Source organism: Sitophilus oryzae, unplaced genomic scaffold (genome assembly GCF_002938485.1).
Source record: "Sitophilus oryzae breed Bouriz unplaced genomic scaffold, Soryzae_2.0 scaffold_374_pilon_pilon, whole genome shotgun sequence".
NCBI lineage: Eukaryota > Metazoa > Arthropoda > Insecta > Coleoptera > Curculionidae > Sitophilus > Sitophilus oryzae.
Window position 1 is genome coordinate 1,624,269 of NW_022146945.1, and position 26,963 is coordinate 1,651,231.

At 33.7% G+C, this 26,963-nt stretch overlaps 2 protein-coding genes across 9 annotated transcripts; one reads left to right on the forward strand and one right to left on the reverse strand.

The window, feature by feature from the left end:
* Nucleotides 1–13: 13 nt before the first annotated feature.
* On the reverse strand, nucleotides 14–2,134 carry LOC115885136 (NAD-dependent protein deacetylase sirtuin-2-like). 2 transcript variants are annotated; one of them, XM_030903930.1, is made up of 7 exons: nucleotides 2,000–2,134; nucleotides 1,776–1,930; nucleotides 1,521–1,617; nucleotides 1,109–1,465; nucleotides 860–1,052; nucleotides 624–810; nucleotides 14–568 (listed from the first exon to the last, which is right to left on the reverse strand). In XM_030903930.1, the coding sequence occupies exons 1-7, from the start codon at nucleotides 2,022–2,024 to the stop codon at nucleotides 464–466; spliced, it is 1,119 nt and encodes a 372-aa protein (XP_030759790.1). In that variant the 5' UTR covers nucleotides 2,025–2,134; the 3' UTR covers nucleotides 14–463. The 2 variants fall into 2 exon arrangements, with proteins under 2 accessions (XP_030759790.1, XP_030759792.1); XM_030903932.1 differs by having other exon boundaries at nucleotides 14–580.
* Nucleotides 2,135–2,294: 160 nt separating this feature from the next.
* On the forward strand, nucleotides 2,295–25,034 carry LOC115885135 (anillin-like). 7 transcript variants are annotated; one of them, XM_030903927.1, is made up of 10 exons: nucleotides 2,295–2,525; nucleotides 2,606–2,745; nucleotides 3,117–3,218; nucleotides 3,282–3,526; nucleotides 11,780–12,136; nucleotides 14,860–15,020; nucleotides 15,123–15,319; nucleotides 17,781–18,148; nucleotides 18,235–18,520; nucleotides 24,232–25,034. In XM_030903927.1, the coding sequence occupies exons 3-10, from the start codon at nucleotides 3,131–3,133 to the stop codon at nucleotides 24,570–24,572; spliced, it is 2,043 nt and encodes a 680-aa protein (XP_030759787.1). In that variant the 5' UTR covers nucleotides 2,295–2,525; nucleotides 2,606–2,745; nucleotides 3,117–3,130; the 3' UTR covers nucleotides 24,573–25,034. The 7 variants fall into 7 exon arrangements, with proteins under 7 accessions (XP_030759787.1, XP_030759786.1, XP_030759788.1 ...); XM_030903926.1 differs by lacking the exon at nucleotides 2,295–2,525 and having other exon boundaries at nucleotides 2,552–2,745; XM_030903928.1 differs by lacking the exon at nucleotides 2,295–2,525 and having other exon boundaries at nucleotides 2,552–2,745; nucleotides 3,282–3,520.
* Nucleotides 25,035–26,963: the final 1,929 nt, after the last annotated feature.

Genomic DNA, 26,963 nt, shown 5'->3' on the forward strand with positions numbered 1-26,963 from the left:
AATAAATTCTGAATGATAATTGCAAAATTTCTGTTTTAATAGCATTAACGCAATAACAACAGTCCTAACAATTATTTTTTTAAATCTATATAAATAAAAATTATAATAAAAGTAAAATCTTACCTTACTAAACATAAATAAATATCTCATAACATCAGTTATAGGTTAATTTAAAATAATAACTTATCAATAAAAATATATATTTTCATAATACAAAATAATATACCAAGTGTTTCATTAAATTATTCAGAATAGCAAACATTGAAACAACTTTAATTATACAAGAAATAGTCTTGTACATTATTTTTACATTATTATTAGTTTTTATTTTTTAATAACATTCTGTACATTTTTAAACGTTTCTAAGTGTGTTTGCTACCATGAAAATCTACAAAATATCTATTAAAATAAGAGATGTATTCTATTATAACAAAAACCACTTGGTACGTCAACATAATCAAATTTACTTACTATCTTCTGATTTAGTATCAGAAGATACTTTTGTAGTTTTGCCTTCTTTTTTATCAATCTCCTGATGCTCTTTCTTATGTAAATCTTTTAATTCGCTCTAAACAGAAGTCTATATAGCCAAGAATTAACATTAAGTGTTTATTTCTACTTACCCCCCAGCCCAATTTTTCAGCCAACAACAAACATCCTTCATCACAATCTCCCAGCCATGCTACATCTCTTGTATTGCCTTTCTTATCAAATTCTAAACCACCACTGATACCTAGCATGGCCATAATACCTGTACGATGACCTGCTTTTTCACGGTTGATCAACAACCTTGGAACATGTGATGGGGCCCTAAAAATAAAATTATCAAAAGATGCTAAATAAAATAAATTATATTCACATGTCTACTAATGAAGCAAAAGGGTGCACAACTAAAGAAGATCCTAAAATAATTAATAAATCACACTGTGAAAAATCTTCTTCAATAGCATTTGAAAATTTATCTGGTAAATTTTCCCCAAAAAAAACTATGTCAGGTTTAACAACACCAGGACATTTTTCACAAGTTGGAATTTCATCCTTAAATATACGATCTAAAAAATATATACGTAAACCAAAAAAGTACAGAATAAAACTTATTCTACTCTACCTTTCATCCAGTTAAGTTCATATTCAGCCCTGCAATGTAAACAATGGCCTGTATAAAAAGAACCGTGCGCCTCAACTAGTTTTTCATCTGGAATTCCAGCAACTCTTTCCAGAGTATCAATATTCTGGGTATAATGTCTTAAAAGAAGGCCTTTTTCATGTAACATTCTTATAAAGTAATGGCTTAAAGTTGGCTTAAAAGAGCCTGGGTATAGCTCTTTGGCCAGCACGAAAAATGGCTTTGGATTCTCATTAAAGAAGTCTAACTCAAAAATTGCTTGTGGATGGGGCAAGTTGTATTTTTGTAGATTATCATATAGTCCTGTACCTGGTGACCGAAAATCAGGGATTCCGGCAGCTAAAATAAATTATAAAAATTAATAATTATTATGCTGTATAATACAGAAGCTTACAAGTTGAGATTCCTGCTCCAGCCAATGTTATAATATTTTTACAGTTCTGATTCTTGATGTAGTTTACAAAACCATCCAAACTCACTTCATCTAAAACCTGAAAACCCCTTAAATCGCTCAATAACCGAGCAAATATTGTCTTTTTAAATATGTTTAAAGTTTTAGATGTTCGGTATAATAGCATCACGCAGTTATTTCCAAAGTTTATTTACGGTTAAAGGTCATTACATTATATTTGAGGTTATGCATTATTACCTTGGACAGATTTTCGTCGCTTCCAAGCCCCAATTTATGTTCTAAATCTTTCTGAAGCCTAGAAACAAAACTGAAGACTGAAGATCCATCTTCTTCATCAGTGCTGGATGCCTGGTTAGTGTCTTGTTCTCCAGTTTTAGATGGAGATTTGTTTTCTATAGTAAAATAAACGTTGTCATTGAGTTAAAGATGTGTTAGTCGTTACATTAAATGTTAATACTTACTAAGTGACTTATGATCTAATGACATGGTCAAAATGTAATAATTTAACAATAACGGAAAAATATTATAAAAAGAACACAAACATCACAACAATAACAAATTGATAATTGTCATTGTCATTTGATTTGTCAAATAGAAAAGGATGAAAAAGGAAAGCGTTCCATTGTGTTAAAATGAAATAGATATATTTGAATATTTTTGGATAATTTTTGGGCAAAAGTTCTTAAATTTATGCAACCAAACATATCAAAGTGGATGATTTTAATTGATCTCGTATTTACTCATGCACACCTTTCTTTTTCCAAGATTAGTTAAACCTGAGATAACTTTTTTATTAGAAAATTCGACCAGGTTTTAATGGGAATATTTGCAGTAGATTTGATAAAAGGGTTTGAGGATAAACTTTGTGGGCAAAGTTGACAACAATCGCTTCTACGTAACTGTATAAAAGAGCGAACTTATTTGCGTTAAAAACTAATTTTTTTCTTCATCTACCAATCTAACATGTTAATTGATGGATATCTATTGGTAAATACTGTTATTTGCGTTTATTTATTGGCATAAGATCGGTTGGAGAATAACTTTTGTTTAATAAAGATAACTTTTAGTTTATCTGTTTGCCCGTTAATGAGTAACTAGGAATACTTGCTATTGGGAATTTTCAAAAATATTTTTTGGCGATTATCAGCGAAGAATGCTGAAAGTATTTAGTGCAAAGTTGAAAAATTTGAAAAGTAAATAACAAAGGGTAAGTATTTCGCAGCATTATATATTATTACTTTGTTGAAAATTTAATATTTTCATCATTTATAAAAAAGAATATTTAAATATCAACATTCAATAAAAACTGTTTATTTTCACTTTTTTTCTGTCATACTAGCATAGATCTTTCAATTGTTTTTTTTATGCGAGTTAAATTTAGTTTAAACGTGATTTATAGTATGCCATGTTGATGTTTTAATGTTTAACGTGCAAATATGGATCAAATTAAATTATTAGTAAAGGATATTTTGTATAAAATTCAGGATATTCCCGATGTAGCCTGTAAGTGATTTGATTATCTTTCATTTTAAATGTTTGAAAAATGTTATTAATTTATATCTTATCTTATTTCTGCAGTACCTTCAGTAAGAATGTCCCAGGTAAAATCTAATTCATCTTTAATAGCTACCACATCCAGATCTATATCAGAACACAATGAAAATAATAATCCTGTAACAGGTAACAACATCCATATATACATAGTTTAGAAGTGTATAACAAAAATATTCGTGACATTTTTAGAAAATGGTAATAATAATAATAATGATGGGAAAGATGAAGAGAACGATGTTGCCGAATCCTTTCCGAAGTCCGAAGAGTCCGAAAAACTGGATAATATTACTACGGGATCTAAAGATTCAATATGCAGTGCGCCATTGTCACCGACAGCTGGAAAAACCAGGAGACCGAAAATTGTGATGGGAAAAAGGGCGCTCCTGAGAGATCAACAGCGTAGCCAGTCAAACCTGATTCATCAGCTGGTAAACGTAATGCATGCTTGTACTTGATACTGTATTTTACAATGACTAAAGAATTCAAGGACAAATAACACCCGAGAGCAAATTGTTACCATGGCACCAACAGTGCCGTGGCCATATTTTTTTCTTAACATAGCTAGGTGAAGGGATATTTATATTTTTGATAAATGTTTTGACTACACCTATGGTGTAGGCGATGGCATCATACTAATTAATTACGAAAAAAACGTATTAAAATGTTAACAAAAGGTACAAAACTAGTATCGACATATAGCACACATCAAGTACATATATAATATCAGAAAAATAATTTTCCAATTCAATAAGAAAATTTAAGAAAACGCTAAAAAGGTGGAGCGGATTGTTTATTTACCTATGAAACGTAACTCCTCTGGCTCTTTCTTGTTACTGCTGCTTTTGTATTTGAAAGCTGAACAACTAATCAGCATTGTAAATAAAGTTTATACAAAGTTCACTACACACAAACTATTAAAAATTGCTAAAATTGTCGCTGGTGGCCAGCTGATGACTCATTGTTTGCCACCAAAAGAAAAGACGTCTAAGGTCACAGATTCTGCTGCAGCCCGTATATGGGCGTTACATGTCCTTATATTCTTTAGTCATTGGTATTTTAACATAGTTTTTAGTTATTTAATCTAAATAATCCTGTCAGATTATTACAAATTTTGCTAATTTTCGTAGAGAATGTGTAGAAGCATGTCATCGATATCCATGTAGGTAGATCTACTTTTGTGAGTCGCGAATAGGGTTTCCAAACAAGGATTCCGGTATCCCGGTGTATGTTTATCACCGAAATCCCGATATTAAATCCGGGGATCCCGAAAATCTCGAAAAATTTAAATACTCAAATAAAATGATTGGACTTATACACTTTAGTCTTTCAAGATCATATTTTATATATTAAGCAGCGAACGTCAATATCTAAAAGTTATATTTCCGTGTTCGCTATATTTTATTTTTTTTGCAACAAGGATTGTATTTTTTTACTTACTAAATATAAATGTTACTTTGATTTGTCTATTTTAACAAAGCTCTTTACACATTTTCTTTTTGATATACCGGGTGCGTCTCAAAAGTGGCTTATCCCTATAACTTTTTTATTTTATAAGATAAAAAACGAGATTTGGTATGTTAGTATATGACATAAATTAGGAATTATTGACGTATTCAATTCTTTTCGGCCATTTCCTGTTTCACCGAAAATGACTACAACTTTTGATTTTTAAATAGCACTCTCGGTATTTTTTTTTACTTTGTTCGATAGAAAATAACATTCTGAATAGAATGACATATTATCATATGTCAATAACTTTTAACATTTTTGCTTAAAACAAAATTGAACTTTAAATTTCAATCTAGAGTGCCATGGCTGTGTTAAAAACCAAAGGTTAAAAACACATTTTTAATCATGGAGCATTGGAAAAATAGATTTGATCGTCTAATGTTATTCGGAGTGTCTTATCCTGGCCGGTTAAAAGATGCCCAAATTGTAATTTTAATCATATCGCAACGTTTTCAAATGGAACGAGGGTGGCTCATTAGGATATTTCGAAGAAGCTTTTTTACGAATAATTTGGTACCACACACTTGGTGTTTTCAGTCATATTGTCGTTATGAATCGCATGTTGCAATTTCAAATACACCATATTGGAAAATGTCAAAACTTGACATATGATATGTCATTCTATTCAGAGTGTTATCTATCGAATAAAGCAACAAAACACCGAGGGTACCATTTAAAAATCAAAAGTTGTAGTCATTTCCGGTGAAACAGGAAGTGACAGAAAACAATTGAATACGTCAATCAATCCTAATTTATGTCATATATTAATATACCAAATCTCGATTTTTTATATGAAAAAATAAAAAAGTGTAGGGGTGAGCCACTTTTGAGACTCACCCGGTATGTGCTGCATTTTTATTAAGTATTTCTTTAGATTAAATTTCTCCTAATAGTTCTCTCTAACAGTCAATCCCGGGTTCCCGGGATTATAGGTTCTAACCCTGGGATTTCAAAACGGGATCCCGATCCCGAAAATTGAAACCGTAGTCGTGACATTATTATTTTATAAATATTTTTTGAACATATCGTGGCCTGTTTCCACACAAAGTGCCATGCCATAACTAACATTGTGAAAATTTTTACAGTAGATCGAAAAAAACGCCTTTTAGTGTGATCTAAGAATTAACTTTTACTAGATACGTAATTTATTTTGTCTGTTACAGCACAAGAACATTTGCAGCTACAGTTATGACACTGTGGGAACTGTTAAATCACACTAAAAGACGTTTTTTTCGCTCTAATGTAAAATTTTCAAAATGTTACATCGTTAGGTACGACACTTTGTGCTTTGTGTGGAAGGCGACGATATATTTATATTTTTAAGATTACTTTTTTTTAAGGTGAAAATATCAATACAGGTTTAAAAACATAGATGTCTTTACACATCCTTACAAGAAGTTACAAGGCAGGCTTCCGCTTTAAGGAAAACCGTCACACATTTTGTTAATCAGTTCCGTTTTTTGAGTAAATTGTCATGGATTTTTCTCTTTTTCACTATCTAGCCATAAATAGTATATTGTTTTATTAGGAGTAAAAGAGTAAAAATGATACTTTTTGTGGCGAGGCTGTACGTTTGACTAACTGTCCAAATATTGGCTGCGTTGATTTTCACAGCTAAATCATACATATTTTTTACTGGTCTGCGTATGCTGAATAGTGAATTTACTTGCCTAATTTAATGAAAAAACTACAGCTGTTCATGTTTGTTTAAATTAAAATAGGACAGGTAACAATAAAAATGCAAAATCAGGGAAATGCCAACATACCTAAAGTTGGCAACCTGTAATGTTCTCAATCTCCAGTGGCGGATCTAGGGTAAAATACGTCGTGAGCAAAGACAAAATTTGGCGCCCCCACAATTCAAAAAATGTGTAGGCACCCCCCCATTATGATGTTTGCATGGTGATAGAGTTTTTACTACTGGTTTCGGACATACTAATATTTTGCCGCCCGTGTGCCGAAATTTTACTTGTAGGTATAATCCTTGATTATAGGGTGTAATGTTTGCAGAAACTACTAACATACCTTATGTGTGCATGCGGTGCGTGATTAGAGTTTTTATCTATTGATTTAGGACACATTTTGGCGCCTGGTGCCCACCTTGCCCACGCCTAGATCCGCCACTACAATCTCAATTTGTACCGTATGATCGAAAAAAAAAACAGCGTCAAAGAGGGCTGGGTAATGACCATCGATGAATTTTTGCCAGGTCAAGCCATGGACACCATTTTTTTTGGCCTGTACCCTTCTTTATTTAATGACGCTTACTGCCAGTTGTCCTTAAGAAGGTTGTATTTTTTTATTTGAGTAAAACTTATTTTTATATGGTGTAGTTTAAAATTCGAGAAAAAATATTTTTTAGAAATAGATTTATGGCTGAAAACTGTCTGGTTCTTTTTAATCTTCTAATTAGTATTAATTTTTGACAAGTGTTGTTGACATTCATTCATTTGTGACAATGTTGTTGACACTGTAATTCCTCAGCCGTCTTTGACGCGTTTTTTTTTTCGATCATACGGTATTTTTTAAAGGTTAGGTTGTATTAAACATTAACGTGTTTCCTTTTAAACCTATTTTAGTTTAACTAATGTACCACAAAATTTAGCAAATATTTTTGAAATAAAGACCTTTATATTCTAAACATATCATTTAATAAAAATTATTATTTACAATTATTGTACGTTATAATAATATTGTTACGGATTCCGTGGGTCCACTAATTTAAACTCACGATAAAATACTTAACGAATTTATTTTCTCACTTTATACACAATTACTAACTTATAACACACAACAAACTAACTATTTATAAGATTCCTTCACCAAATTGTCCGATTTTCAATTTCCACGCGGTATATTCAAATTTCAAAAACTTTTAAACTTCTTCAACTGTCGTAAGCGCTCCTTTTATATAGCTGTGGTGAGTGTTTCGCGAACAATCTAAAATTATCGGGACGGGTCCGCCATCTACTAGTACATTCTATTGTCTGCTTCGCTTACTTGTCGACTTGATTAAGAGATGGCGCTACAACAAAATATTGTCTTCAGGTTTTTGGACACGTTGCGGTTTTAGTTGCTCGCTTCTCCGACAGATGGCGCCACATACACCTTGACATTGCCCCCTTCTCAAATTTGATCGTCCCGATCAAGGTTTCCTGTCTGGTATCTCTTCAATCGATCCAGATGAACTACTTTCATCTTACTTCTAGGGCTGCGTTGAATCCGGTACACTACATCATTTATCCTCTTGATGACTGTATAAGGACCTTCCCATGCTGGAGTTAACTTTGGGGACCTTCCTTTCTTGCGCTGTGGATTATACAACCATACTCTATCGTCCTGTTGAAATCCCGTAGAATTAGCTCTGAGGTCGTAACGAGCTTTCATCCGGTCACTGGCTAGCGTAATCTTACTTCTCACGGCCTTATGAATTCCCAATAATCTTTCCTTCCTAACGACTCTTTCGAACGACCGTCCAACGTTATCTTGTTCCATTTTCCTCCAGATCGAGTACTTGGTCCTTGTCTAGCTGCGCAAATCTTACAACGTTGACACCATTTCTTAACATCTTCACAATAATCCACCCAGTAAAAACGGTCTCTCAGCTTGCTCAGGGTCTTGTTTACCCCAAGATGGGCTCCAGTTTTACCACCATGAATTTCTTCCAATACCTGGATAACTTTCTTCCTTGGTACCAGTAACTGAGTTGTTACTGTCCTGCCATCCGCACTTTCCCACGTGCGCTTTAACAATCCATTCTCAATCACCAGTGAATTCCACTGAGCCCAGAGAGCTTTGAAAACGAGCCCTCTGTCCGCAATATCCTGCCACGGTGGTCTCTCGCCGTTACCTTCCTTGAGCCGTAGTATTGCTCCGATGTCTGGATCTTCCATTTGATCTTTCCTCAATTGTATCGTCGTCCATTGTTCGTCAGTTCTCACTTTAAAATTCTTTACTCTGATAGTGCTTTCGCGATGTTGCATTTTCTTGCCCAAGGTAGCTCGTCGTCGATCCGGTTCGTTGTCGATAATTTGTACCCATCCTACACGGCACCCAGAGGTTTCCTCTATTTTCTCGAACACAGTCTTCTTGGTATCACCAGGTATCATCACAATTTTCGATGATCTTTCTCCCATATTTCCTGGTCTCTTCTCTTTAGATACAGAAAATTCCTCATTTCCGATTTTCAGGATGTTTCTATGGTGATCAAACGAAAAACCATGTTGACTGATCACATCCATCCCCATGATAAAATCATCTTCAATGTCTGCCACTAAAACGCTATGCCGAAACTTCAAATTCCCTAACTCCAGTTCTATGAAAGCCTCTCCCCGTACAACGGCCATTTCCCCCGTAACTGTACGTAAATACACTCTTCTTCTAAGAGGCATCATCTTCAATCCTTGCACCGAGTTAGTCCGCACCAACGATACCATAGCGCCTGTGTCCACAGTCATTCGAATTCTTCTACCATTGACCTTCCGTTGATCACCAAACTGTCAGCGGTTTTTCCTAGACTCCTAACGGAAAACATCCTAGGGGCTCTGTTTTCTTCAGCCAATACTCGCTCATTAGTGTTGATTTCCTGGTGCCTATGTTCTCTCGATGGTAAACGGAATCGCATTTGGACGCGGCAATCCCGTTTGATGTGGCCATTCCTGCCACATCTATAGCAACTTATGTCCTGGGATCTTCCGATGTGCCGATGTTCTCTGGATGGTGAATGGAATCGCATTTGGATGCGACAATCCCGTTTGATGTGGCCATTCCTGCCACATCTATAGCACCTCATATCCTGGAATCTTCTTTGGTTCTCTGTCTGGGTGTTGTTGACTCTCTTGTTCACTAGTAATTCACATAGTTTATTAAACATCTCCTCCAAACGTATGTGAGAACTCTTTGGCTGTTCCTCAACCGTTACCGAGCCTATCTTCGGTTTAGGAATGGCGCTAAATGCAGCTTCTATTTCCAGCGCCCTGACGAGTACTTCGCTGCTGGTAGAAAATCGCGATATTTGCAGCGCCCTCTGTAATTCGTTGTCCCTCAGTCCGCTGATAAAGCACTGAGCAGCGAGTTCCTCCCTAAATCCTTCCGGTGCTTCAGGATACGCTAGGTGTACCAGCCGACGTAAGTCTGCTTCGAATTCCTGCAGACTCTCTCCGGACCTCTGCAGGCGTGTCTTGATCTGTGCCTGGTAAAGTTGGCGTCGATGTTGGTCGCCATATCTTCTGTCCAGTGCAGCGACCAAAGTTTGGTATTCCTGCTGTTGGGCTGCAGGAATAGTTTGCAACAGTTCCAGGGCAGGGGCCTCGCAGCGCGATGACAAGTGCTGCTGCTTTCTCTGGTCAGTCCATCCATTGGCAGCAGCCGCTGCTTCAAACTGGCGGTGGTACATCGTCCAGGTGGTTTGTCCATCGTAGGTCGGTGCCTTGAGGTTCGCAGTTCCAGAAACGCCAGGTGTCCTTACTTGTACCTTGGTCTTCTGTAGGTCCATCTCTAATTTTTCCATTTTCTGCTGAAGGCGCTCCTCCAGATCTTCTACGACTTCTTGGAAGTGGGTCTCTTGTCTTCGTTCCGAATTTTCGATACTCTGTTGAATACGGTCCTGCTCTTCTTGTTTGTCTTGTTGTCGCTGAATTTTCAAATCTTCGAAAATTTTCTCAAGCCGGTCCTGTTCTTCTTGTTTTTCTCTACGATGTCGCTCCTCGAAATGAATTTCCAAATTACCTAACATTTTCTCAAGCCGGTCCTGTTCTTCTTGACGTCGTAATTTTTCCTCTTCCTTTTCTCTCACTAATCGGGCTCGTTCCTCTTCTCGTTCTTTACGGAGTCTTTCTTGTTCTTCTGCCTTCTCTGTTCTCATATTCTCCATAAAATCGCCCAATAACTTGCTTACTTCCTCCATTTTCTTCGCTTGTTCTCTTGTACCAACCATAAAAAATACTCTAATTGGGTCTAAAAATCTTCCAATCCACTTAATTTCTTCTTAAAATCCTCTTGAATCGCACTTCCGACACCAATTGTTACGGATTCCGTGGGTCCACTAATTTAAACTCACGATAAAATACTTAACGAATTTATTTTCTCACTTTATACACAATTACTAACTTATAACACACAACAAACTAACTATTTATAAGATTCCTTCACCAAATTGTCCGATTTTCAATTTCCACGCGGTATATTCAAATTTCAAAAACTTTTAAACTTCTTCAACTGTCGTAAGCGCTCCTTTTATATAGCTGTGGTGAGTGTTTCGCGAACAATCTAAAATTATCGGGACGGGTCCGCCATCTACTAGTACATTCTATTGTCTGCTTCGCTTACTTGTCGACTTGATTAAGAGATGGCGCTACAACAAAATATTGTCTTCAGGTTTTTGGACACGTTGCGGTTTTAGTTGCTCGCTTCTCCGACAGATGGCGCCACATACACCTTGACAATATGATAAGAAATGGTCTTGAGGGAAATAGTTTAAGTATACTAATGGCAGCAAAAGTATATACTTTTCTTATTTAAAAAATACAGTGTAGGCACTACTGCGGTCTTCGTCGCCTTCTTGCATTTCTTCACGGTTATGATATTAAAATGAACATTTGCTAAAATAACTTAAAGTTTACGTAGTGATATCAGTTTATAAAGTTTTAATTTGTTTAATGTAAATTGAAAAGATCCGTTTAATAAAATATTCTGTTTTTATAATCTTTAAATCATAGTTATAGATTAAGAATGCCATGTCAATTAAGTAAAATTAGTCAAAAAAGATAAGAATTGGCTATAACTCAGTAATTTTTCGAAAAAAAAAACATATAGCTTATATCGCCGGAAATCTCTAAAAATTACGCTTTTTATTAAGCCACAGCTAACTCTGGCTTCCGTTTAAAAAAACATATATTTGTGTCACATGTCAAAAATGCCAGACTTTAAAAAAAACGGAGAGCAGTCTAAAATAGACTATAATGAAATTATGAAGCATTTCTAAAATAGCCGATTTTTTTTTTCAAAATATCTAGTGAGCCATACTTATTCAAAAGTCCGAAAGGCGCATATATTTAACCGACTCTCTAGTTCCAGCAGTTGTTTCCGAGGTACCCATTGAAAACAACCTTGTAACGTAGAAAACTCACCTTGTATATACCGCACTTACATCCCAATGAAAAACTGTTTCTTTTAAATAGGTTAACGACAAATACGAAGACCAGTTAACACACTGTATCAATCGAATCTACCATAGAAGAGTATCCAGAGACTCTACCGACGACGACGGAGCCAGTTCAAACTATTCTGCTGGTAGTTTGAGAACAATAAACACTCCAGAGGACTTGTACGATGGAAGAAGTTATTTTTCCTTGCTGTTTCCTACTAGATCGGACAACGAGTTCGATTTTTTGCAGTCGACCGACGATCTAAACAAAGACACTTCAGTAGAAGAGACTTTTTTGGACTCTACAGTCATATCGACTGATTTGGATTACGACCCTAACAAGTTCTTGAAGAACGCTTTGGGTGATTTATCGTTTGAGACACAATCATTGGTAAGTAATTTTATTTAAGCGTTACCAGAGGCGGATCTAGATTTTTAGGGCGAGTATAATATCTCATAAAATATACAGTGTTGTTCACGCTAGTATTTGTACAATTGTTCACGCTATTCGACACGGAGTATTGTAGTCAAATGATTAAATTTTTAGAAATTGATAATTGGAGACTACTTCAGATACAATTTAGAGGTATTTGCAAAAGGTACAGAGTGTCCCAAATAAATAAAAAATATCAAAGTTGTATTTTTTAAATCGAACACCCTGTATATTATTACATTTTTAGTTTTTACGATTAAAACAATGCTGAATTTGATTGAGGTTTACCGCATTTTAATCATACCGTTTTTGAAATATTTAGAATTTTGTGAAAATGCAGTAACAATTTTAATGCTTCATATCTCTAAAGGCGAGTTCTCACTGGTCACTTTTAGTGAATCAGTTTTCATGAATCTTTTTTTATGAATCTGCCTTGCGTTCATATTGTCTCATAAAATATGATCATTTTAAAACTGTCAACTCCCATGTTTTAGTCTCTAAAAACCTATTCATTTTCTATGACTTGGTTTTCATAGTACATATGTTCTCATTATTCATTGCGTTTTCATTTTAATAAAATGATCAGTAAAAATGACAGAAAGTGACCCCCTTTTCACTTTTAATGAAGAGGCAAAATTGTGATTCATTTTTAGTGATCGAGTGTTCTGACGTTCATTAAATCAGTCAATAAAAATGACCAGTGAGAACTCGCCTTAAGAATATTTTTAACACTAAGAAGTTTTTAAAACTATTTAAGGCGCACTGAAGTTTTTTTTACTGAATATAAATTACTTGTATTATTATTTACTAAATATACTTATGTTAGGTTAGGTTATACAGGGTGTCCCAGAAATAAGTGCAAGTATTTTAAGGGGTGGTAGATCTCGATAAAAGAAACATATAATAAAATTTTCAAAGTAAAATAACGGAGTTATTTTACTTTGAAAATTTCCAAAAAAATGATTTTTGAGAATCACTGGATCTTTTCTGGATTTTCTTTCTTGTAAATTTAATCTACTACCTATGTTGCCATATTATCAAGAAATTATGTTTCTTAAATAAAAACTAAAAAAATTTCCAAAAAAAATTTTCAACAAATTCTGAATTTTCAACATTTTTTTTTCGCGAAAAAACCCTCATAAGCATGTTTCTGGGGTTGAACTATACTACCAGTTAAAATACTTGCACTTATTTCTGGGACACCCTGTATAATAAATTATTCTAAATAAAGGTGGATTTGAATCAAAAATCAATATATTAATAAATTATGAATGTGAACGTCTCTGGTTGTTATAAATAAGCATTCGTCAAAAAAGCTGTGCCATTTGTCAAAAAATAAAATAAAATTTAGAAGGTGTAACTTTACTACCACACTATTTCATACACATACAAAATTTAATATTTTTCAGTATTTGGAGCAATTATTAATCAACTAAACGAAGATAATTTTTGAGTTAGGTTGGGTTGGGTTTAATTGGGTATAATTGTGAATAATTGGCTCGTCTTTTACAAATATTTAAATAGTTTTCTATTTTTAAAGCAATAAGCGAATTATATCGACAATATTATAGTATTTGTACAATTTGAAAATTTGTTACATCTCTAAAAATAATCCAAATTGTCAAGATTCCATGGATATATTGATAAATACCGATTAATAAAGTTTGAATTATATTAGTGTACATTTTCTACGAAAGCCCGAAGAGATGGCTTAAAATGGCGTTATAAAATTTGATAGACAATTAAATTGTGCATCTGATGCACGTAAACTATACAGGGTTTCCATATAAATTAAAGAAGTTATTGCCCTTTAAAGCTAGTAATTATTTTAGAAGTATATATTTTTTTAGACACTGTATAAACGTGTTTGAAAACTTAAATACGCCTAGAGAAATTAAGCATTAAAATTATGTTTCTTAAATTAATGTTAATAAATGTTACTACATTTTTACAAAATCGTAAATATTTCAGAAACGGAAAAATTAAAATGCGGTATACCTTAATGAAACTTACCATTATTTTAATCGTAGAAACTAAAAATATAATAATATACAGGGTGTTCCATTTTAAAAATACAACTTGGATATTTTTATTAATATGATAAATGGTAGCTTTAGTAGTCCTCCAATAATCCCATCACTTACAACTTCTAAATCTAATCATATCGTTATAATACTTCATGTGGTATAACTTGGACAACCCTGTATAGTGTCGTTCAGTGGCGGCTGGTGGTGAGGGCCACAAGGGCATTCGCCCACCCAACATCAAAAGAAAATTAAAGTAATAAGTATATAATTAAGTGCATGATGATATTTTTACGATTTATTTTATATATCGAATAATATCGTCATTTCTAGCATGAAAACTAGAATAAACTTTATGTAGTTTTTCTCTTCTGGAGGTTGTGCCCATTCAGTGGCGGATCTAGGGTAAAATACGTCGTGGGCAAAGACAAAATTTGGTGCCCTCACAATCAAAAAATGTGTAGACCCCCCCCCCCCCAAGACATTTTGACGCCTCGACGGCACCCCTGGCGCCTGGCGTCGTGGGCAGGTACCCATCACCTTGCCCACGCCTAGATCCGCCACTGGTCCATTCTCCTTCAGAACCTACCTGCCGCCACTGGCGTTATTTAAAAATAATAAAACAAATCGATATAATTTTGTATTTATGTTTCCTAGGATGGGGGATTTCACAGTACAAAGCTGAACACCTCCGCTAACATGGATACTACAAATGTATCCTCCATATTTTCCAAAGCGGGTTCCTTATACAGTTCAATGAGGAAAAGTATAAGAAGAGCTTGTTCGTTTAGGGATAAACATCCAGATGCAAGAAATAAGTACGTGATTCTTTTATTTTTTAACCAAATTTTTTTTGTATCATGACTGTGTACAAAAGCGTTTTTGTGCAAGATATGTAATAATTTCATTTATCTTTTTAGAAAAGGTGGGAAACCCAGATGCCAATCTTACACAGCAGATGGCGATGCAGTTGGTGGAGAAGAAAACCTGATGCGCGAATTGTTCGTACAAAACGGAATTATTTTTCAAGCATCTAAAGCACTGAGTTTTTGCAAGAACTCTGGAGACTATGGCAGCCCAGAGTGTATTGAAGCTGAAAAAATTCTTTTAGTAGCTAGTAAGTAACCAAGAGAACGTCTTTTTCTTTACCGATTCTAGATATAAGCTATAAACACTCGCCAGTTTTTTAAGAATACTCACTGGCGGTTATTCGGTTCCATCAATGATGGTATCCACATACCAATAACATTTTGTTTCCTTGTTTCTATCTTCTAGTATATTTTTTACAGTTTAAAATTGTCATAGACGTGCCTTGCGATGTTTTAATTACTACGCCACTGAATTAGCGCGCTTGCCAGGGTACTTTAATTGGCTGACTTCAATTCCGGTTTATGAATGTTGATCTAATTTGTATTATGTAGACGTATTAAAATATAAAGTTAGGTCGACGATCATTTGCCGGTTGTGTTTTACGCTTTTTTAATTTTTGTGATTAATCTGTTTCACCAATAGTAGTGATTACTCAAATGTGATGGGGCCCATCGCTGCCGTCAGTGTTATAAACCGCTGTCACCAAATATTGTAATTAAATACCGCAACCAATGTTATGCTGCCAACGCTGACACCATTACTGATGATTTTTTGGGAATTTTATATTTGTAGTAACTTAAACCATTTTTCGTAAATTATTTATTACTAGTTGAAGCCTGGCGCATCCGCCACGACATACATCAGGAAAAAAATACTTCTTATTTTTTTTAATTAAATGAAAAACAAAAAATTCGGCGACGACAGTTTTTAGAAGAGCCAATTAGCTATCTTTTAGTAAAAAAAGCAACTTTCTAGAGCAAGTCGTTACTTCAGTAGAGACGACACAGATAAACATTAGCATTTTATATATGTAGATATTTTAACTTTAAATCACAAATACAAGTACAACTTAACAAAAATTTGGAAAAATTATAGCAATGAAAAAAAAATAGAAACGGCTTTTCTCTGGAGAAAGGACTATTGATGGAATCGTTTTTATCACCTTGGTGACTGTGCTTTTTAACTAAATGTACGCTAAAATAGTAGTAATACCAGTTACTACTGTAGCGACGCGCGACCTCGACCGCGGCGGACGTGTTTCGTTCCAGCCGTCGCGTGGCGCTCGAGTCGCGGGTTTGTGTGTCGCGAACAGATGTAACTGGTATATAACGACCTATACTGCGATGTATTTTGCTCCAGTGGTCGCGCGACAGCTGAGGCGCTTCTAGAGTCGAGTTTTCATCTATCGCGCTTTGGTCGGACGCTATTGGCGTTGACGCTCTCGTTACAGTCGTTACGTTACTTTCGAGATCGCGATTTTTCAGTAGGTCTAGGTACTAGGCATTTTTGATTAATAATAAATACATGTTAGGTACATACATTAGACAGTTACAAATAAACATTTTTACAAAAATAAGAAAAAGCAAAGAAGAAATATGACACAAAAAAAGGAAATTTGTAAAGCTACTTTCAGTTAATTAAAAATATAATTTCGATTAGAGTAGGTATAGTCTGCAAAGAAAGAGAATAACATTTTAGTAACATACTGGAATGAAGAATGACTGATTTTATTTTGATTATCTGACATGAACATTCTACTTCTAATTTTTCCAGCAATAAGGAATATATACGTAGATAAAAACATACATGTAGACAAAAATAGCACATGGCGTAGGTATCTCGAATAATGATTCAAATTATGTTACTTTTTGTTGTTTAAGCTAAAATATTTCTAAAGTAAACAGATTTTAAGAAAAAATAAGAAAGAGTAAACATATTTTAAGAGAAAATATAATTATCTTACAAATATATGCATTTTAATATAAATTCTGACGATTATAACGTGTATTAGAAAAATATAAATTTAAATATTATTGGCAAAAATATAAAACTTATAAAAAGCTAGTCTGAAGAAAAGATGGTAAATAAGTAAATAAGTATTGAATATCAATAAATTATAGTATTTTATATTAGTAGTTTTATTTTCAAAATTGAAAGCTAACATAACAAAATTCTTCTAGCCATCTGCGTGTTGTTTATTATTTACAAAATTTGTTAATGAATTGTTATTATTTATGAATTTGCACGAACGCAGAGATAACGGCAGGGATGGGAGTAGGTAGGTACAGTGATCAGAAACACCCCATACGCGAAAATAGCGACACTTTGGAACACTTTGGAAGCCGGAACATCGGTTACAAATTCGCGCGGTATTAGCACGAGCGTTACAATTTTGTCGCGGTATTTCAAAGACTCATGTGGAACCGGTATTGCCACCACTAGTTCAGATAGCCAAAATAAAATGATCAATAAAATAAAAGTTAATGAAAAATACTGAAAACAGTTCAGATAAATAAAAAAGTCGTGGTATACATCTTCCCTATTGACCTATTGACCTAAGCTAGACATTGGCGGAATCATGATATAAGAACTTTTTGGTAGTTCGCTGATCGAAGCTCATTGTCTATGCACTTTAGGCTTTTATAGTTTAACTCTTTAATTTTATTAAATTTACATGCTATAATCTTATTTTAATTTTTATTATTCAGGTTGTACTAAGGAAGAAATCCAATTGGCTATAGACAATGTAGAATATTACGGAAAAAATGACAATACTGACAAATACTCTGGAACTTTAGAAATATCAGACATCGTGTACTATCTAAAGGGAGATGCAGTCACAGAAATGTGTCCCAAGAAAGACTATATCGAGTATTTCGTTGTGATAATCCACAGCGGTAAAACGGTCCTGTCCAGCAAGGTTCTAACAGCCGACAAAAATGGCGAGGTCAAAGCAAATAAGACGTTCGTTTTGACAGACTTGTGCACGAATTTTAACGCTTCTGTAGCTGTCTATTCTATGAAGGTCGGACAGGTGGACAACGCAGGAGAAGATACAAAGTTACATCACAAAAAAGTAAGTATGTATATTTTTTCAATATCGATATTTTTGGACATCCCTAGTAAAGCGTCTAATTTTATTCAAATTTTCTGCCCGTTTAGGAAAGAAAATCACGCAAGCCTTGTCCATCTCCCAGAAGTTTCTTTAATTTGCACCACAGCTCATCCAGAAGAAACCTCTATATTTCCGAGGGTGGTTTTACCATAAAACCGTCCTCATTTACACTGTGGGGTGTCTGTGATATTCGTTGTTCGGATAGGGATAAAACCCATTTTAGAATGCACCACGTACCTTTGTGTTCCACTTTAGAAGGTTATTTTACAGCGGTATTGGAAACTTCGGTAGTGCTGAAGAATAAGTCTAATGGATTTATAACTATTGGAACAGGTAAGGGTAACTATTTATGGGCATAGCTAGGTTCTGACTCAGGGTGGGAGAAAAGAGATGGAAAGTCAGTACTAAAATCTGTTTTACCGTATAGACTTGGTGTATTTCAGTTCATTTTAAAAATTCAGACCGCAGCGCTTGAATGGCAGAAATTAGAAGTGCTGCGTATAAAGTATTTCACGCAGGGCCCGTTACCGTTTATGTAGATCGCATTGAAGTAATATTAAAATCGTGGCTTTGTCATAATATTTTTTGGTTTCTGTTTCGGTAGTAAAATATAAGTGAAAAAGAAACCCAAACTGGGCGACCCGTTATGTTAGGTTAGGTTAGGTTAGAAGGAGGGTGTAATTAGGGCGTTGTTGAGTGCAATGACATTCAATAACTCAACTTTCCCGGATATTCAACTCTCCCGAAACACCATTCTATAGCTTCACAGTTTCTCACACAGATTTAATTAAAAGCAAAAATGGATTCAAGCAGTTCGACGGAACAAGTTAGTAAATAAAGTGTCCATTACATAATCAAAATATAAAAATTATAAATAAAAAATAAATAAATATACTATGAGGGGATAAATTATAATTTGCAATATTAATGGTATACTTTTGTTTTAATCAACTATTGGTTAAAATTTTTATGAATATCTTCTAAAATTATTATTATGTACCTTTAAAAAAAGTCGTTTTAACCGAAATAGCCCAGTTATGTCTCCGCTAGCAAAATTTGTGCGTAAAACTATGCTAGCGACCGTAGTTGAACTCATCTAAAAAAAATTATTAAGTTTAATAATAAATTATAATACGTTAAGTTAGGCCTTCCGAAGGTATCAAAATATTTACTGTTTTATTTTTATTTTTAGAATTTTTACAAACTATACTTCCCAACACTTTTAGAATATTTATATAACAAATTTTTCATGTACCTACTCGCTATTTAAATCTGTGTATTTGTATACCGATCGGGACAGGTCAACTCTGCGGGTTGGATTTTAACGTGTAAGACACTGATGTAGACAGCATTAATGGCAAATCAAATGTATTAAGAAGAGAAAAAAGTTGGGCGGGTATGGGTGGGTACATTTCTTCTGAGCGGTATTGCCGGATTTTGCATCAAAATTTCAAACCGCATAAGTAGACGTTTCAAAAAAATGTTGCATCAGGGTTGGATCTGGATTTTCGACAATTAGTTACTCATTTTACTACAACTGTAGTAGATTACATTTAGCTTTGATATATTATCTTCATTTCAGTAGTATACATGAAAGTTTTTAACATAGTTTATTTTATTCTAATTTATTTAAGGCTACGATAATAGATTTATACCGGATCGACAAGAGAAAGGCTTGGGCAGGGCCGCGTTAAGGTGATTTGGTACTCTAGGCACCATTTATTTTGCCGCCCCTTTCAACTAATAAAATTCAAGTAAATTTTGTTATTCAGCCTGCCGCCCTAGGCAGCTGCCTATCTTGCCTAATGGATAAAGCAGCACTGGTCTTGGGTCAGCATTTACGGAGGGAGGGGTAAACCGCTGGTGTATTTTGGTGTACAAGATGTTGACATTACTTGGTATTAGTAGTATTAATCGTGGTATTAGTTGGCATTTTTTCCATTATACGTGGTATTAGTGTACAGAAATTTGTCAGCAGCTTACCCCTCGGCATTTACCTACATGTGTAGAAGTGAATCGCTATGGCGATGTTGTAAATCGGAGAGAAAAAAATCCAAAGTTTATTATATCCACTTAATGCGACGTTTTACTTCATGCGCTTGGGAAAATTCTTACTCTTCTCTCTTATATCGTATTGCACTGAACACATTGACTGTACTTTTCGTACACACGACAATTACTGTCCTCCATTCACGCAGTTGTGCAGCTCTGAATAATCTATCTCTCTGCTAATCTCACTCCATCCAATTGAGTCATAAAGTTCAGAACTGTTCCGCGCCATATGGAGGCACGAGGCTATCGTTTCAGAACCATTCTCGAGTAGCCCAGAGCGTAAAGCTCTGGAACTTGAAATTCGCGAATGGAGGCCAGCAAATCGGCACCCAAAGCCGTGTGTACGTATAATTAAATAAACTAACCGTAAAACATGCTATTACTTAATCACGTACATCCGCAGTTACTTAATAAGACAGGTAATCAATTAATTACATAATGTAGTAAATAGCGCAAATTCTATTGTCGACCGATCCGACTTAATAGGTAATAAACTTCGCATTCTTCTCTCGTATTATATAGTCTTTTCTCTCTCAGTATATCGTATTGTACTGAACATGTTGACTGTAATCCTCATATACATGACAACTGGCACCCAAAGCCACGTATTATTAAATAAAAACTGACCTATTGGTTAGTTTATTTATTGGTTATTTTTTGCTTCTTTATTACGTTAGTGATGTACATCCGCAGTTACCTAATATGGCAGATAATCAGTTAATTACATCGTAGTAAATAGCTCAAATTCTATTGTTGACATGTCGACCATTGTAATCAGTATAAGATTATGTATTAAATAATTATAGAGGTGTATATGATACATTGATGACAGACAAATGATTGATTATATTGTTAAGTGCTATAAACTAGTACGAAATTAAAAAAGTAATTTTTAAATAAAGTTAAAGTAAGTTCTGGAAAATATATCCACATTACTATTATTAATGAGAACTCTTATCGATTTATAATTTGGGATAAACATTACCATGAGTCATCTTTTTATTACTTTTGTCAATTTTCTGCAGACGGTTTATAAAACACAGGCACATAAATTTATTGTCAATTCAATTTGATAATTTGATATGTTCTTCAAATACCATTTCGGTATTCATACAAAACGGCTTGTTATTACATCTCTGCCGTACTTATCCATCAATAAATATTTCTTACATGTTAGAATAGAGCAGGCCCTAAAATTAATAAATTTAAATTTATTTATCTCTACTCATTCTTGACTCTGCTGGACCTGACATTATGGCCGCTGACTAGAAGGAGAAGGTGCGCGCTGCATTTCAGTCATAGGCGTACTTAAAACTAAAAGTTTTTATAGATATATTCAGAATTACTAATTACTCGTTGTCCATTATTATAGACATAGAGGATTACAAACAGCATTAAAAAGGCTAAAGATAAGTAAAACTTTATACTGATAAGTTTTCTGTACCAATATTAAACAAAACTGGTAGTAGGTATATTTCATACTATAACATTATGATAATGTAATACCATACTCACAATCGTTGTAACACTATCGTTGTAACACACAATCGTTGTAACATTCGTTGTAACACACAATCATCACAATCGTTGTAACACTAGTTTTTTAACACACACCACCCTGCAAAAATTCAATATTATTATAAATAAATCATTTATTTCACATCCCTCAAAAGGTAGCACAATAACCATAAATATACAAATGTATAGTTTTTATTTAAGTGTTACAGTAAGCTATATATTATAATAAAGATCAATACTTAATGTGTACACTTAATGTGTACACTGACACGGTTCGTCGATAGGTCGATTTGTTGCGCAAACGCGTCCGTGCGATGGGTTGTGCGGCGATTTGACAGAATATCGATTTTTGGGCGAACCATTAAAAGAAATATACCGAACAAAATAGACGAATTTCCAGACGAACTAACGAATCGCATCCACGAACCGCATGGTGAAGACGTTGCGTAAATATTTGTAATCGTTGCGTACTTAAAAAATCGGCCAGCTGACAGTAAAGATAGAATATGTGAGAAATAAATTGTTAAACTGTTTCCGTCTTAAACTTTGTCAGCTATCATAAAACGATTCTTATAAAAATTAAAATCCTATACACAGTAATTGGATGACCAGGACGGTATGCCGGTTGTTTACGATATTCTCCGATGGTGGCAGCACTCTAAAAATAATTACGTTATTTGTAACTTGTAACTACTTTACTAAAGTCATCTGCGAGGACTCTAACCCGAAGTAGGTCATGGTCGAATAGTGAAGAGGTCATAAATATTTCCTTGTCTAACTTTGCCTCTGTGCCGTCTCGGCTTATTTTCATTAGACGAGGAAACACGAAACAACCCTTTTCACTATTCGACTTTGCCCTACTTCGGCTTATTTCGCAAGTAGTGTAGTGGCCGTCTGGACTTTTAAATGACTTAATCGGTATATTACAGTTGAGGGTTGGAACCTTTGGTGTTACACAGCAAAATAAAAACACTAAATCACCACAATACACCAAAACACTTTTACTTTTACACTGGACGCGCGTTTCGCTAACCATGTTAGCATCATCAGCAGATGATTATAAACTCAATAAGCTGTTTTCATAAAAATTGAAAATTTTCCATAGCAAAAAAGTTACAGCGATTTGTTTAAATTAAATGCACATTTTTGAAACACACCCCGTAACTTCGAAACGGTAACAGATATCGATGTGCGGTTTTCACCATCATGTTTTTAGTTTATTAGTTTTCGACTATCTCCTATAAAAAAGGGTGTTTCCCTTTAAAAGCGTCGAATTTGACCCACCCTGTACTCGTAGCTTTAACATAAACACTTGCATACAAATACATTTTATTTCGTTGCTTCGCTAGAATCTTTATCCACAGTTTAAAGAATATAAAATATATTTTATATTCTTTAAACAGCTCCAACGGCCTTTCCCTATCAACGTCAACATTTTCACAGTTTCTTTTGAACATGTTTATTATTCGCTTCAAACTCAACAGCAATGTGCTCATTTCCACTAAATACTATCGTATCGATATTGATATTGATATACATAGAAGTTATGTTATTTATTAGGATTAAAGTTTCTATTCAATTGAATATTTGATATAAACTACAAAAAATTATCCGTAAACCGGAATAAACCGTTGTCCACTGTGTTTAGGCCCATGGACGTGTGTGTTTCAGTAAAAAAACAAATTTTTGTATATTTTCGTAATAATTCATTTTAAGTACATAAATACTTTGTTTTGCCTAAATTTAGATATAAACATTTCGTATAAAAGCGTAATTGTTTACCTAGGGGCCATTTTAAATAAATTAAAATTTTCTAGCAATAATTTTAATGTAAAGTGTATGACTAAGTTTAGCAATATTGACAATAAACAAATGTATCATTGATTTTTTATATGTAGACCATTAATAGTCAACTACGTATTAATTTTTGACATCTGTTCCATGAACAAACTTTTCGACGTCTTTATTCAGATATATTATAGATTCAAAAATATACAGGGACATTTAAAAGATATAAATTTTTTAAAAGTAGATAAAATAAAGTAAATTCAGCAAGAATAGTTTACAATTCCATTTAAAATAACCAGAAAAATAAAACAGTATTTTTTATATAGGGCGATTTTAAAAAGTGACCAGTATTACTTTTTTATTTTTTCAAATAAAATTAGGTTTGGTATATTAATATATGACATAGACTGGTAATTTCCTGTTTCATCGGAAATAACTACAACTTTTGACTTTTTTTACTTTATTTGATAGAAAATGACATTTTGATGTAAAAAAAATTGTATTTTAAATTTCAATCTAGAGTGCCATGGCTGTGGTAAAGATAAAATCACAAATTTTTAATCAAGAAGCCTTGGAAAATAGATTTGATCGTCTAATATTTACTACTACTACTTTTTGACAGTATACGACACTTATACAATATATGACAATTTATGATACGTCTTTTAAAATCTTCTTTTTTTTAGAAGAAAAATCACATTTAGTGTGGAATCGCAGATGGTGTCTTCTTGTCGGTTCACTCCTGGAATATTGGAATTATCCATCTGAAGAATCATCTTCAGCCGATCCAATTGGAGCCATAGACTTGAAAAATGTCTTGGAGGAAGCGTCACCTGCAGACAGAAGTCTATGTCCACGACCAAAAACTTTACTTTTGATAGTTAAGAATAACGGAGAAGTCATTCACTATTTTCTGTCATTTGATACGTTAGAAGACAAGGAACATTGGTACAATGACATCAATTTTGTCATAGAAACTTTGAGATCTTGGGGACAACTCCATTCTCAAATTTCTACCAGTGTTTAGTTTGACTTACCTTTACTTAAGGTATTTTTTCTATACATATTTATTTAAGCACCGTCTGATCGAAAAAAGTCGTCATGATAGGAGTATAGATCGATCATTATTGCGTCTACGGCTGTTTTATTCGATCACATGGTACAACAATAATTAACCTTTTTTCTTACAGTGTATATAATAGAATATCTCAAACATGTATTTTATCTTAAATATTTGTTCATTTTTTTTTAAATCGGTAATTTTTTGTACATTTTCTAGAACTCGAGTTTAAGTTTATATAATGACTATATATTTGTAACTATAATCGTTTGATATTGTTAAAAAGTTTGATGTTATATCGCAGGAAAATACACGTTTTCTTTCAAGATACTTAGCTTTATATTAAGTAATTTTTACGATTTGATGAATATGTTTGGCAACTATAGGTACTCAAAGTTTTGGAATAAACGATTTTTGTTATATGCCATATTATTTTGTGTTTTAACTATCTAGGAGAGAGCTGAAATTCGCACAAAATAATCGTTACGAAAGTAAAAAATACGTTTTTTTAGATTTGTTCTTTGTTTATAGTATCGATTTTGATTATTGTAATTAGTAATACTAATCAAGATTGTTAATTTACCTTTTCAAAAGTCTCTATGCAATTTCAAAAGTCTCTACTAACAACTATATGTTGGGACAAGGTCATATTTTGGAATTATTGCCCTGGTTTCTCAAAATGACTTTTTAAACATAGCCATATATCCTAAACAACTTGACAATATTTTTATGAATTTGTAAATCAATCCATATTTACAGTAGCGGATTTTGTTCATAAAAGGACAAATTTGCTGACAATTAAATGTTGGGACAAGTATTTTTAAATAATTAATATCATCATAGGCGGCTTTGCTATAAACGTCACAAATGTCGCAAACTGTTTACTTCAGCATTGACAGCTTGTAAGTGACTCGATACTTTGAGTAGTGAGATCTACTGTAAGTAATTTAAATTTTTTTTAATTTTCAATTTTGTTAATTTCATTCAAAGTAATGGTCCGTGGAAAAGCTACAAATCAAAAACTACGCGAAATTATCATTCGTCGATACAGTACGGGAAAAACAATTCGAAAAATTTCTGATGATTGAAGTATTCCAAAAACCACGGTCTTTAATATAATAAAAAAATACGACGATTCTGCCAATGTAGACGTTAGAGGTAAAAGTTCGGGAAGACCAAAAGTTGTATCTCAGAGAGATTTACGAAATTTAGTAAAAATTTGCAAGACTGCGAGAAGAAGTACTCTTCGCAAAGGAACAGTTAAATGGAATAGTGTAACTGGTTTAAATATATCAAGAGAATGTTGCCGAAAATATGTATATCCATAAATGCGGTCTGGGGTTTTACAAGGTAAACTTTATTTTGTGTGAATAATCAATTGCCTGAAGATTATTGATACAAATTCTTATTTAAGCCAAAGAAAAACCGCTACTGACAGAAATTCAAAAGAAAAATCGCTACAATTGGGCAAAATCTTAGCGATGAGTCTAAATTTGATGTTTGCGTTGGAGATCATCGAAAACGAATAACACGAAATAAAGCAGAAGCCTTTCATAAAGATTGCTTAAAGAGGGTTGTTAAATTTCCTAAGGGGATTATGGTTTGGGGTTGCATGTCAGCAAGAGGTTTGGGCAAATTAAATTTTATAGATGGCACTGTTAACGCCCAAAAATATCAACATATACTTGAGACCTCACTTTTGCCTAGTGCTCAAGAATTGTTTCCAAACGAAGACTATATTTTCCAACAAGATGGAGCATCGTGCCATTCAGCAAAATTAACTAAAAATTGGTTCGGTAATAATAATATAAAAGTTCTATCCCATCCTGCAAGTAGCCCGGACCTCAATGTTATAGAAACTGTGTGGCATAAAATGAAGCAATATTTAAGAAACCTCCTTCAACGAACAATTTTTGATTTGCGGACAAAGCTGCAGGAAATTTGGGATAATTTTTCTCCTCAAATGTGCCAATCTTTGGTAAATACAATGCCATTAAGAGTTCAGGCAGTTGCTAAGACGAAAGGTGATGTAACTCCGTATTAAACAAATTTCTTGTTGTGCTGTCCCAATATATAGTTGTCGGCAAATTTGGCTTGATTTTGACAAAATAAGCTATTAACAAAAGTGATTTGTTTGCAAAGTTATAAAAATATAGTAAAATTGTCTAGATCATAATGTAATGTTTGAATTTAGAATAATAAACAAAATAAATTGAGTCGTTTTAACAAATTACTATTTTTATTGCAAAAAAAGACCTTGTTCCAACATATAGTTGTTGGGGCTCGTACAATATTAAATTGTGATAAAAAATAATTAGGCAAATAGGTCAACACAAAATCAAGGCCCGCTTCGATATA